The sequence below is a fragment of the Hyperolius riggenbachi genome, chromosome 3, assembly GCF_040937935.1.
Source record: "Hyperolius riggenbachi isolate aHypRig1 chromosome 3, aHypRig1.pri, whole genome shotgun sequence".
In the NCBI taxonomy this organism is placed as follows: Eukaryota; Metazoa; Chordata; class Amphibia; order Anura; family Hyperoliidae; genus Hyperolius; species Hyperolius riggenbachi.
The window spans coordinates 501,811,792-501,825,373 of NC_090648.1; the positions used below are offsets into that span (position 1 = coordinate 501,811,792).

General features: G+C 54.0%; 1 protein-coding gene across 1 annotated transcript in view; it reads right to left on the reverse strand.

Moving 5' to 3' along the window:
- The window catches only part of BLTP3B (bridge-like lipid transfer protein family member 3B), a 177,916-nt gene that overhangs the window by 65,043 nt on the left and 99,291 nt on the right, over window positions 1-13,582 (reverse strand). The window contains exons 11-12 of the mRNA XM_068278319.1: window positions 3,091-3,203; window positions 1,673-1,814 (exon numbers count right to left, since the gene is read on the reverse strand). Coding sequence (XP_068134420.1) covers window positions 1,673-1,814; window positions 3,091-3,203 — 255 coding nt within the window. The remainder of the gene's footprint in view (window positions 1-1,672; window positions 1,815-3,090; window positions 3,204-13,582) is intronic.

The window sequence follows — 13,582 nt, forward strand, 5'->3', positions numbered from 1 at the left end:
CAGAGAGAGAATATACAACGAGAGAGAAGGGCCGGGAACATTTCAGAATCACTAGAAACATTTCAGATATTGGCTGCCGATTAACCTCCCGGGCGTTTTGATTCCGTGCAGCGCACGGCCGCGGGAGGGTTTTTTTTACCTAAATTTTTTTTTCTTCATGTAGCTAGCCTATCGCTAGCTACAGGATTCCCCCCTCCCTGCTCTCTCCCTCCCACCCTTCCGATCGCCGCCGGCATGAATACCTATCAGGAAATCCCGTTCTGAACGGGATTTCCTGCAGGGCTTCCCCCATCGCCATGGCGACGAACGGAATGACGTCATCAACGTCACAGGGAGTCCCAATGCACCCCATAGCGCAGCCTGGCGGTAATTGCCCAGGATGCGCAATGGGTCTGCGGGGGGCCCTCTTTCGCGGCGGGTATCGGCAGCGAGCGGCAGCGATCGGGTAAGGCACGCAGCTAGCAAAGTGCTAGCTGCGTGTATTAAAAAAAAAATGATGCAAATCAGCCCGCCAGGGCCTGAGCAATCCACCGTGGAGTTACTGGTCGAGCTGAGCTTGTCCGTAACGCCCAGGTGGTTAACCACCTTATCCACCACTACAGTATATCTACATCCTCTGTGACTTCATCTAAGCCACGAGTCAGTAGATATAATGCTGGGCATACACGGCATTCTGGCCAGGCTTATCAATCGAGCCTGATGACTCGATTGATAATATCCGACAGATCCAATGACCTGCTGGATAGATTCCCCGCTCGATCCCCGCCGGTGGACAATAGCGGGGAATCGAGCGGCTGATTAGGAGCACCCACGGGGACGAGCGGGGATCGATCCGCGCGGACGAGCGGGGATCGACCCAGCGGCTAATCGACCGCCAGATCGACCCATGTATGCCCAGCATAAGTCTTGCAGCAGAAGCAGTGCTGTGCAGGATTGGGCTTGCTCCTGTGCACATTTCTGGCACTATCTGATGCAGCACTAATTGGTGAACGGGAATATATGTTTCCTGAGCTATTGAGATTGATTTTTACCATTAAAAATGCTTTTATTTTCTAAGATCATAGTGAAAAATACACTCTGTAGCATTATTTCAGAATCAAATATCTTCACCATAAATTGTGCTAGGAACAAAAGTTTTGTGATAAGCGGTAAGAATAGCGAAATTTGTGGGTTTTTTTCATCTACAGTAGAACTTTTTATTTTTAAACTGGAATTGGTAAAACTGAGAATGTGTTTTTTTTTTTTTTTTTTTCCTTGTTTTCCCGTTCAAATTCATAGAAAACAAAATTGTTAGAGGGAAATAACTGCATACAATGAAAGCCTAGTTTGTCTTGAAAAAAAACAATATAGATTTCATTTAGGGGTCATAAGTAGGGATAAAGTTATTTCTGATTAAATAAGGACATAGCTAAACTGTCAAATCTGTTCTGGTCCATAAGTGGGAAACAAGGTCTGGATGCGAAGTGGTTAATCAACACATCCGCCAGAGTGATAACTGAGCTAGTGGTGAAGATACGTATTAAATGAAAAACCCGTAATCATTTTCACCCATGGCTAAGAATATTACCCATAATCTTTTGCTAGAAGTGTGCTACTTGCCCAGTACAAGTGGTCTTCAGCAAAATCAATATAGAAACACAAAAGAAAGGAAAAGATATACGACGGCTCTTACTGGGGAAATTCTTTCCATCGGGGAAATAATACTCGGTAAATTCAATATGAATCGCAGACATTTCCTGGGGAAGATACAAGCTCTTCTTATTACAGGAAATCATAGTTTTAGGGGACGACCGGCACTGATCCGCTGTGGAGACCTGAAAGACAAACATTGAGAGGATCAAGAGTCAGCAGTATCCTGGTATCCTTTATACAGAGCCCAGGGTTTCAGCAGTATCCTGATATTCTTTATACAGAGCTCAGGGTCTCAGCAGTATCCTGAGGTACAAGAGGAATGGGGGAAGAGACAAGAGGAATGGGGGGGAGGGTACAAGAGGAATGGGGGAAGAGACAAGAGGAATGGGGGAAGGGACAAGAGGAATGGGGGAAAGGGACAAGAGGAATGGGGAAAAGGGACAAGAGGAATGGGGAAAAGGGACAAGAGGAATTGGGAAAAGGGACAAGAGGAATGGGGAAAAGGGACAAGAGGAATGGGGGAAAGGGACAAGAGGAATGGGGGAAAGGGACAAGAGGAATGGGGGAAAGGGACAAGAGGAATGGGGGGGGGAGGGTACAAGAGGAATGGGGGGAGGGTACAAGAGGAATAAGGGGGAGGTACAAGAGGAATAGGGGGAATGGTAAAAAGAGGAATGGGCAGGGTACAAGAGCAAAAGGGAGAGGTACTAGAGGAACCAGAGGAATGGAGGGGGGGGAAAGAGTACAAGAGGAATGGGGGAGGAACAGAGGAATAGGAGGAGGTACAAGAGGAATGGGGGGGGGGGGGAGTACAAGAGGAATGGGAGAGGAACAAGAGGAATAAGGGGGAGGTACAAGAGGGATAAGGGGAGGTACAAAAGGAATAAGGGGAGGTACAAAAGGAATAAGGGGGAGGTACAAGAAGAATGGGGCGGTACAAGAGGAAAAGGGGGGAGGTACAAGAAGAATGGGGCGGTACAAGAGGAAAAGGGGAAGGTACAAGAGGAATGGGCGGAGGTACAAGAGCAAAAGGGAGAGGTACTAAAGGAATGAGGTAGGAACAAGAGGAATGGGGGGGGGGGGGGGGGTGGAGTAGAAGAGGAATGGGGGAGGTACAAGAGGAATGGGGGGGGGGGGGAGTGACAAGAGGAATGGGGGAGGAACAAGAGGAATGGGGGGAAGAGGGAGGCACTAGATGATTGGTGGAGGGTGGAGTGATACAAGGATACAGAGAAAAGTGAAAAACAGTGTTGGAAGGAAGGGTAAACAAGGGAAGGGGGTGAGAAAATAGATAAATGTGCTAAGAAGCGGTGGGCTGATTTGGAGGGAAATTGAAAAAGAATAAGAAACAGATGGGGCAGAGCTGGATTTGTAGACCACGGCTCTCGGGCATCAGTGCTGCCAGGCAGGGACCCTCTGCCACTCTTTACTGGCACAAGGAGTAGTGTAGCAACTTACCTGGAAAATATTAAAATCAGCCAGCCTGACTACAAAAGAACTGGACATGAGTTTGGATTTGGGTAGATCCAGAGATGCTATGGAGGACGACCCTTTACCACCGGAATCACCACCTGCAAACACAACAGGAAAAAGAATGACTAATACTACAAGTCCCAGGCCCCGGAATGAGCATGCAGATCAGATGCTGCGACTTCGCTGGCTGCCTGCTTGTTACAGGGCTGTGACTCAAACACAACTAAAGCCAAAAGCTCAGCATGACAGCCAGGCAACCGGCAGGTTTTATAAGGGACTGAAGATGGCAGCCTCCGTATTCCTTTCACTTCAGGTTCCCTTTAAAGTAGGCTTAATAAATAATGTCTACAGGATAAATAATTATATTAAATAATTAAAATTGACCCCACTAACAGCTGTTGTAGGGGATGCTCCTATTTTGGTGGCTTTCCGGGATTTGTGCACAGCTCCCGTTGTGTCACGTGGCCTGATGTGGGTCAGGTGACACACTGGGAGCCATGCACGGAGAACACCAGAAAGCCACGAGGTGCTACAGGACATCGCTGGAGGCTGGGTCAGTATATATCCTGCACCAGGGGGGGGAGCTACAGGACATCGCTGGAGGCTGGGTGAGTATATATCCTGCACCAGGGGGAGCTACAGGACATCGCTGGAGGCTGGGTCAGTATATATCCTGCACCAGGGGGGGAGCTACAGGACATCGCTGGAGGCTGGGTCAGTATATATCCTGCACCAGGGGGGGAGCTACAGGACATCGCTGGAGGCTGGGTCAGTATATATCCTGCACCAGGGGGGGAGCTACAGGACATCGCTGGAGGCTGGGTCAGTATATATCCTGCACCAGGGGGGGAGCTACAGGACATCGCTGGAGGCTGGGTCAGTATATATCCTGCACCAGGGGGGGAGCTACAGGACATCGCTGGAGGCTGGGTCAGTATATATCCTGCACCAGGGGGGGAGCTACAGGACATCGCTGGAGGCTGGGTCAGTATATATCCTGCACCAGGGGGGGAGCTACAGGACATCGCTGGAGGCTGGGTCAGTATATATCCTGCACCAGGGGGGGAGCTACAGGACATCGCTGGAGGCTGGGTCAGTATATATCCTGCACCAGGGGGGGAGCTACAGGACATCGCTGGAGGCTGGGTCAGTATATATCCTGCACCAGGGGGGGAGCTACAGGACATCGCTGGAGGCTGGGTCAGTATATATCCTGCACCAGGGGGGGAGCTACAGGACATCGCTGGAGGCTGGGTCAGTATATATCCTGCACCAGGGGGGGAGCTACAGGACATCGCTGGAGGCTGGGTCAGTATATATCCTGCACCAGGGGGGGAGCTACAGGACATCGCTGGAGGCTGGGTCAGTATATATCCTGCACCAGGGGGGGAGCTACAGGACATCGCTGGAGGCTGGGTCAGTATATATCCTGCACCAGGGGGGGAGCTACAGGACATCGCTGGAGGCTGGGTCAGTATATATCCTGCACCAGGGGGGGAGCTACAGGACATCGCTGGAGGCTGGGTGAGTACAGTGGGTTGCAAAAGTATTCGGCCTCCTTGAAGTTTTCCACATTTGTCATATTACTGCCCCAAACTTGAATCAATTTTATTGGAATTCCACATGAAAGACCAACACAAAGTGGTGTACACGTGAGAAGTGGAACGAAAATCATACATGATTCCAAATTTTTTTTACAAATAAATAACTGCAAAGTGGTGTGTGCATAATTATTCGGCCCCCTTTGATCTGAGCGCAGTCAGTTGCCTATAGACATTGCCTGATGAGTGCTAATGACTAGAGTGCACCTGTGTGTAATCTAATGTCAGTAAAAATACAGCTGCTCTGTGAGGGCCTCAGAGGTTGTCTAAGAGACTATTGGGAGCAACAACACCGTGAAGTCCAAAGAACACACCAGACAGGTCAGGGATAAAGTTATTGAGAAATTTAAAGCAGGCTTAGGCTACAAAAAGATTTCCAAAGCCTTGAACATCCCACGGAGCACTGTTCAAGCGATCATTCAGAAATGGAAGGAGTATGGCACAACTGTACACCTACCAAGACAAGGTCATCCACCTAAACTCACAGGCCGAACAAGGAGAGTGCTGATCAGAAATGCAGTCAAGAGGCCCATGGTGACTCTGGACGAGCTGCAGAGATCTACAGCTCAGGTGGGGGAATCTGTCCATAGGACAACTATTAGTCATGCACTGCACAAAGTTTGCCTTTATGGAAGAGTGGCAAGAAGAAAGGCATTGTTAACAGAAAGCATAAGAAGTCTTGTTTGCAGTTTGCCACAAGCCATGTGGGGGACACAGCAACCATGTGGAAGAAGATGCTCTGGTCAGATGAGACCAAAATGGAACTTTTTGGCCAAAATGCAAAACACTATGTGTGTCAGAAAACTAACTGCATCACTCTGAACACACCATCCCCACTGTCAAATATGGTGGTGGCAGCATCATGCTCGGGGGGTGCATCTCTTCAGCAGGGACAGGGAAGCTGGTCAGAGTTGATGGGAAGATGGATGGAGCCAAATACAGGGCAAACTTCGAAGAAAACCTCTTGGAGACTGCAAAAGACTTGAGACTGGGGCAGAGGTTCACCTTCCAGCAGGACAATGACCCTAAACGTAAAGCCAGGGCAACAATGGAATGGTTTAAAACAAAACATATCTATGTGTTAGAATGGCCCAGTCAAAGTCCAGACCTAAATCCAATCGAGAATCTGTGGCAAGATCTGAAAACTGCTGTTCACAAATGCTGTCCATGTAATCTGACTAAGCTGGAGCTGTTTTGCAAAGAAGAATGGGCAAGGATTTCAGTCAAAGCAGGTAGAGACATACCCTAAAAGACTGGCAGCTGTAATTGCAGCAAAAGGTGGTTCTACAAAGTATTGACTCAGGGGGCCGAATAATTACGCACACCCCACTTTGCAGTTATTTGTAAAAAATGTTTGGCATGATGTATGGTTTTTGATCCACTTCTCAAATGTACACCACTTTGTATTGGTCTTTCACGTGGAATTCCAATAAAATTGATGCATGTTTGTGGCAGTAATGTGACAAAATGTGGAAAAACTTCAAGGGGGCCGAATGCTTTTGCAACCCACTGTATATATCCTGCACCAGGGGGGAGCTACAGGACATCGCTGGAGGCTGGGTGAGTATATATCCTGCACCAGGGGGAGCTACAGGACATCGCTGGAGGCTGGGTGAGTATATATCCTGCACCAGAGGGAGCTACAGGACATCGCTGGAGGCTGGGTGAGTATATATCCTGCACCAGGGGGGGAGCTACAGGACATTGCTGGAGGCTGGGTAAGTATATATCCTGCACCAGGGGGAGCTACAGGACATCGCTGGAGGCTCGGTGAGTATATATCCTTCACCAGTGGGGGAACTACAGGACATCGCTGGAGGCTGGGTGAGTATATATCCTGCACCAGGGGGGAGCTACCGGACATCGCTGGAGGCTGGGTGAGTATATATCCTGCACCAGGGGGGGAAGCTACAGGACATTGCTGGAGGCTGGGTGAGTATATATCCTGCACCAGGGGGAGCTACAGGACATCGCTGGAGGCTCGGTGAGTATATATCCTTCACCAGTGGGGGAACTACAGGACATCGCTGGAGGCTGGGTGAGTATATATCCTGCACCAGGGGGGAGCTACCGGACATCGCTGGAGGCTGGGTGAGTATATATCCTGCACCAGGGGGGAGCTACAGGACATCGCTGGAGGCTGGGTGAGTATATATCCTGCACCAGGGGGAGCTACAGGACATCACTGGAGGCTGGGTGAGTATATATCCTGCACCAGGGGGGGAGCTACCGGACATCGCTGGAGGCTGGGTGAGTATATATCCTGCACCAGGGGGGAGCTACAGGACATCGCTGGAGGCTGGGTGAGTATATATCCTGCACCAGGGGGGAGCTACCGGACATCGCTGGAGGCTGGGTGAGTATTTATCCTGCACCAGGGGGGAGCTACAGGACATCGCTGGAGGCTGGGTGAGTATATATCCTGCACCAGGGGGGAGCTACCGGACATCGCTGGAGGCTGGGTGAGTATTTATCCTGCACCAGGGGGGAGCTACCGGACATCGCTGGAGGCTGGGTGAGTATTTATCCTGCACCAGGGGGGAGCTACAGGACATCGCTGGAGGCTGGGTGAGTATATATCCTGCACCAGGGGGAGCTACAGGACATCGCTGGAGGCTGGGTGAGTATTTATCCTGCACCAGGGGGGAGCTACAGGACATCGCTGGAGGCTGGGTGAGTATATATCCTGCACCAGGGGGGAGCTACAGGACATCGCTGGAGGCTCGTTAGTATATATCCTGCACCAGGGGGGAGCTACCGGACATCGCTGGAGGCTGGGTGAGTATATATCCTGCACCAGGGGGGAGCTACAGGACATCGCTGGAGGCTGGGTGAGTATATATCCTGCACCAGGGGGGAGCTACAGGACATCGCTGGAGGCTCGTTAGTATATATCCTGCACCAGGGGGGGAGCTACAGGACATCGCTGGAGGCTGGGTGAGTATATATCCTGCACCAGGGGGGAGCTACAGGACATCGCTGGAGGCTGGGTGAGTATATATCCTGCACCAGGGGGGGAGCTACAGGACATCGCTGGAGGCTGGGTCAGTATATATCCTGCACCAGGGGGGAGCTACAGGACATCGCTGGAGGCTGGGTGAGTATATATCCTGCACCAGGGGGGAGCTTCCGGACATCGCTGGAGGCTGGGTGAGTATATATCCTGCACCAGGGGGAGCTACCGGACATCGCTGGAGGCTGGGTGAGTATATATCCTGCACCAGGGGGAGCTACCGGACATCGCTGGAGGCTGGGTGAGTATATATCCTGCACCAGGGGGGAGCTACAGGACATCGCTGGAGGCTGGGTGAGTATATATCCTGCACCAGGGGGGAGCTACCGGACATCGCTGGAGGCTGGGTGAGTATTTATCCTGCACCAGGGGGGAGCTACAGGACATCGCTGGAGGCTGGGTGAGTATATATCCTGCACCAGGGGGGAGCTACCGGACATCGCTGGAGGCTGGGTGAGTATATATCCTGCACCAGGGGGAGCTACCGGACATCGCTGGAGGCTGGGTGAGTATATATCCTGCACCAGGGGGGAGCTACAGGACATCGCTGGAGGCTGGGTGAGTATATATCCTGCACCAGGGGGAGCTACAGGACATCGCTGGAGGCTGGGTGAGTATATATCCTGCACCAGGGGGAGCTACCGGACATCGCTGGAGGCTGGGTGAGTATATATCCTGCACCAGGGGGGGGAGTTACAGGACATCGCTGGAGGCTGGGTGAGTATATATCCTGCACCAGGGGGGAGCTACAGGACATCGCTGGAGGCTGGGTGAGTATATATCCTGCACCAGGGGGGAGCTACCGGACATCGCTGGAGGCTGGGTGAGTATATATCCTGCACCAGGGGGGAGCTACAGGACATCGCTGGAGGCTGGGTGAGTATATATCCTGCACCAGGGGGGAGCTACAGGACATCGCTGGAGGCTGGGTGAGTATATATCCTGCACCAGGGGGGAGCTACAGGACATCGCTGGAGGCTGGGTGAGTATATATCCTGCACCAGGGGGGAGCTACAGGACATCGCTGGAGGCTGGGTGAGTATATATCCTGCACCAGGGGGGAGCTACAGGACATCGCTGGAGGCTCGTTAGTATATATCCTGCACCAGGGGGGAGCTACAGGACATCGCTGGAGGCTGGGTCAGTATATATCCTGCACCAGGGGGGGAGCTACAGGACATCGCTGGAGGCTGGGTGAGTATATATCCTGCACCAGGGGGGAGCTACAGGACATCGCTGGAGGCTGGGTGAGTATATATCCTGCACCAGGGGGGAGCTTCCGGACATCGCTGGAGGCTGGGTGAGTATATATCCTGCACCAGGGGGAGCTACCGGACATCGCTGGAGGCTAGGTGAGCATATATCCTGCACCAGGGGGGAGCTACCGGACATCGCTGGAGGCTGGGTGAGTATTTATCCTGCACCAGGGGGGAGCTACAGGACATCGCTGGAGGCTCGTTAGTATATATCCTGCACCAGGGGGGAGCTACAGGACATCGCTGGAGGCTGGGTGAGTATATATCCTGCACCAGGGGGGAGCTACAGGACATCGCTGGAGGCTGGGTGAGTATATATCCTGCACCAGGGGGGAGCTACCGGACATCGCTGGAGGCTGGGTGAGTATATATCCTGCACCAGTGGGGGAGCTACAGGACATCGCTGGAGGCTGGGTGAGTATATATCCTGCACCAGGGGGGAGCTACAGGACATCGCTGGAGGCTGGGTGAGTATATATCCTGCACCAGGGGGGGAGCTACAGGACATCGCTGGAGGCTGGGTGAGTATATATCCTGCACCAGGGGGAGCTACAGGACATCGCTGGAGGCTGGGTGAGTATATATCCTGCACCAGGGGGAGCTACAGGACATCGCTGGAGGCTGGGTGAGTATATATCCTGCACCAGGGGGAGCTACCGGACATCGCTGGAGGCTGGGTGAGTATATATCCTGCACCAGGGGGGGAGTTACAGGACATCGCTGGAGGCTGGGTGAGTATATATCCTGCACCAGGGGGAGCTACCGGACATCGCTGGAGGCTGGGTGAGTATATATCCTGCACCAGGGGGGAGCTACCGGACATCGCTGGAGGCTGGGTGAGTATATATCCTGCACCAGGGGGAGCTACCGGACATCGCTGGAGGCTGGGTGAGTATATATCCTGCACCAGGGGGGAGCTACAGGACATCGCTGGAGGCTCGGTGAGTATATATCCTGCACCAGGGGGGAGCTACAGGACATCGCTGGAGGCTGGGTGAGTATATATCCTGCACCAGGGGGGAGCTACCGGACATCGCTGGAGGCTGGGTGAGTATATATCCTGCACCAGGGGGAGCTACCGGACATCGCTGGAGGCTGGGTGAGTATATATCCTGCACCAGGGGGGAGCTACAGGACATCGCTGGAGGCTGGGTGAGTATATATCCTGCACCAGTGGGGGAGCTACAGGACATCGCTGGAGGCTGGGTCAGTATATATCCTGCACCAGGGGGAGCTACCGGACATCGCTGGAGGCTGGGTGAGTATATATCCTGCACCAGGGGGGAGCTACAGGACATCGCTGGAGGCTGGGTGAGTATATATCCTGCACCAGTGAGGGAGCTACAGGACATCGCTGGAGGCTGGGTGAGTATATATCCTACACCAGGGGGGAGCTACCGGACATCGCTGGAGGCTGGGTGAGTATATATCCTGCACCAGGGGGAGCTACAGGACATCGCTGGAGGCTGGGTGAGTATATATCCTGCACCAGGGGGGAGCTACCGGACATCGCTGGAGGCTGGGTGAGTATATATCCTGCACCAGTGGGGGAGCTACAGGACATCGCTGGAGGCTGGGTGAGTATATATCCTGCACCAGGGGGGAGCTACAGGACATCGCTGGAGGCTGGGTGAGTATATATCCTGCACCAGGGGGAGCTACAGGACATCGCTGGAGGCTGGGTGAGTATATATCCTGCACCAGGGGGAGCTACAGGACATCGCTGGAGGCTGGGTGAGTATATATCCTGCACCAGGGGGAGCTACAGGACATCGCTGGAGGCTGGGTGAGTATATATCCTGCACCAGGGGGGAGCTACCGGACATCGCTGGAGGCTGGGTGAGTATATATCCTGCACCAGGGGGGAGCTACAGGACATCGCTGGAGGCTCGTTAGTATATATCCTGCACCAGGGGGGAGCTACAGGACATCGCTGGAGGCTGGGTGAGTATTTATCCTGCACCAGGGGGGAGCTACCGGACATCGCTGGAGGCTGGGTGAGTATATATCCTGCACCAGGGGGGAGCTACAGGACATCGCTGGAGGCTCGTTAGTATATATCCTGCACCAGGGGGGAGCTACCGGACATCGCTGGAGGCTGGGTGAGTATATATCCTGCACCAGGGGGGGAGCTACAGGACATCGCTGGAGGCTGGGTGAGTATATATCCTGCACCAGGGGGGAGCTACAGGACATCGCTGGAGGCTCGTTAGTATATATCCTGCACCAGGGGGGAGCTACCGGACATCGCTGGAGGCTGGGTGAGTATATATCCTGCACCAGGGGGGAGCTACAGGACATCGCTGGAGGCTCGGTGAGTATATATCCTGCACCAGGGGGGGAGCTACAGGACATCGCTGGAGGCTGGGTGAGTATATATCCTGCACCAGGGGGGAGCTACCGGACATCGCTGGAGGCTGGGTGAGTATATATCCTGCACCAGGGGGGAGCTACAGGACATCGCTGGAGGCTGGGTGAGTATTTATCCTGCACCAGGGGGGAGCTACAGGACATCGCTGGAGGCTGGGTGAGTATATATCCTGCACCAGGGGGGAGCTACAGGACATCGCTGGAGGCTCGTTAGTATATATCCTGCACCAGGGGGGAGCTACAGGACATCGCTGGAGGCTGGGTGAGTATATATCCTGCACCAGGGGGGAGCTACAGGACATCGCTGGAGGCTGGGTGAGTATTTATCCTGCACCAGGGGGGAGCTACAGGACATCGCTGGAGGCTGGGTGAGTATATATCCTGCACCAGGGGGGAGCTACAGGACATCGCTGGAGGCTGGGTGAGTATATATCCTGCACCAGGGGGGAGCTACAGGACATCGCTGGAGGCTGGGTGAGTATATATCCTGCACCAGGGGGGAGCTACCGGACATCGCTGGAGGCTGGGTGAGTATATATCCTGCACCAGTGGGGGAGCTACAGGACATCGCTGGAGGCTGGGTGAGTATATATCCTGCACCAGGGGGGAGCTACAGGACATCGCTGGAGGCTGGGTGAGTATATATCCTGCACCAGGGGGGGAGCTACAGGACATCGCTGGAGGCTGGGTGAGTATATATCCTGCACCAGGGGGAGCTACAGGACATCGCTGGAGGCTGGGTGAGTATATATCCTGCACCAGGGGGAGCTACAGGACATCGCTGGAGGCTGGGTGAGTATATATCCTGCACCAGGGGGAGCTACCGGACATCGCTGGAGGCTGGGTGAGTATATATCCTGCACCAGGGGGGGAGTTACAGGACATCGCTGGAGGCTGGGTGAGTATATATCCTGCACCAGGGGGAGCTACCGGACATCGCTGGAGGCTGGGTGAGTATATATCCTGCACCAGGGGGGAGCTACCGGACATCGCTGGAGGCTGGGTGAGTATATATCCTGCACCAGGGGGAGCTACCGGACATCGCTGGAGGCTGGGTGAGTATATATCCTGCACCAGGGGGGAGCTACAGGACATCGCTGGAGGCTCGGTGAGTATATATCCTGCACCAGGGGGGAGCTACAGGACATCGCTGGAGGCTGGGTGAGTATATATCCTGCACCAGGGGGGAGCTACCGGACATCGCTGGAGGCTGGGTGAGTATATATCCTGCACCAGGGGGAGCTACCGGACATCGCTGGAGGCTGGGTGAGTATATATCCTGCACCAGGGGGGAGCTACAGGACATCGCTGGAGGCTGGGTGAGTATATATCCTGCACCAGTGGGGGAGCTACAGGACATCGCTGGAGGCTGGGTCAGTATATATCCTGCACCAGGGGGAGCTACCGGACATCGCTGGAGGCTGGGTGAGTATATATCCTGCACCAGGGGGGAGCTACAGGACATCGCTGGAGGCTGGGTGAGTATATATCCTGCACCAGTGAGGGAGCTACAGGACATCGCTGGAGGCTGGGTGAGTATATATCCTACACCAGGGGGGAGCTACCGGACATCGCTGGAGGCTGGGTGAGTATATATCCTGCACCAGGGGGAGCTACAGGACATCGCTGGAGGCTGGGTGAGTATATATCCTGCACCAGGGGGGAGCTACCGGACATCGCTGGAGGCTGGGTGAGTATATATCCTGCACCAGTGGGGGAGCTACAGGACATCGCTGGAGGCTGGGTGAGTATATATCCTGCACCAGGGGGGAGCTACAGGACATCGCTGGAGGCTGGGTGAGTATATATCCTGCACCAGGGGGAGCTACAGGACATCGCTGGAGGCTGGGTGAGTATATATCCTGCACCAGGGGGAGCTACAGGACATCGCTGGAGGCTGGGTGAGTATATATCCTGCACCAGGGGGAGCTACAGGACATCGCTGGAGGCTGGGTGAGTATATATCCTGCACCAGGGGGGAGCTACCGGACATCGCTGGAGGCTGGGTGAGTATATATCCTGCACCAGGGGGGAGCTACAGGACATCGCTGGAGGCTCGTTAGTATATATCCTGCACCAGGGGGGAGCTACAGGACATCGCTGGAGGCTGGGTGAGTATTTATCCTGCACCAGGGGGGAGCTACCGGACATCGCTGGAGGCTGGGTGAGTATATATCCTGCACCAGGGGGGAGCTACAGGACATCGCTGGAGGCTCGTTAGTATATATCCTGCACCA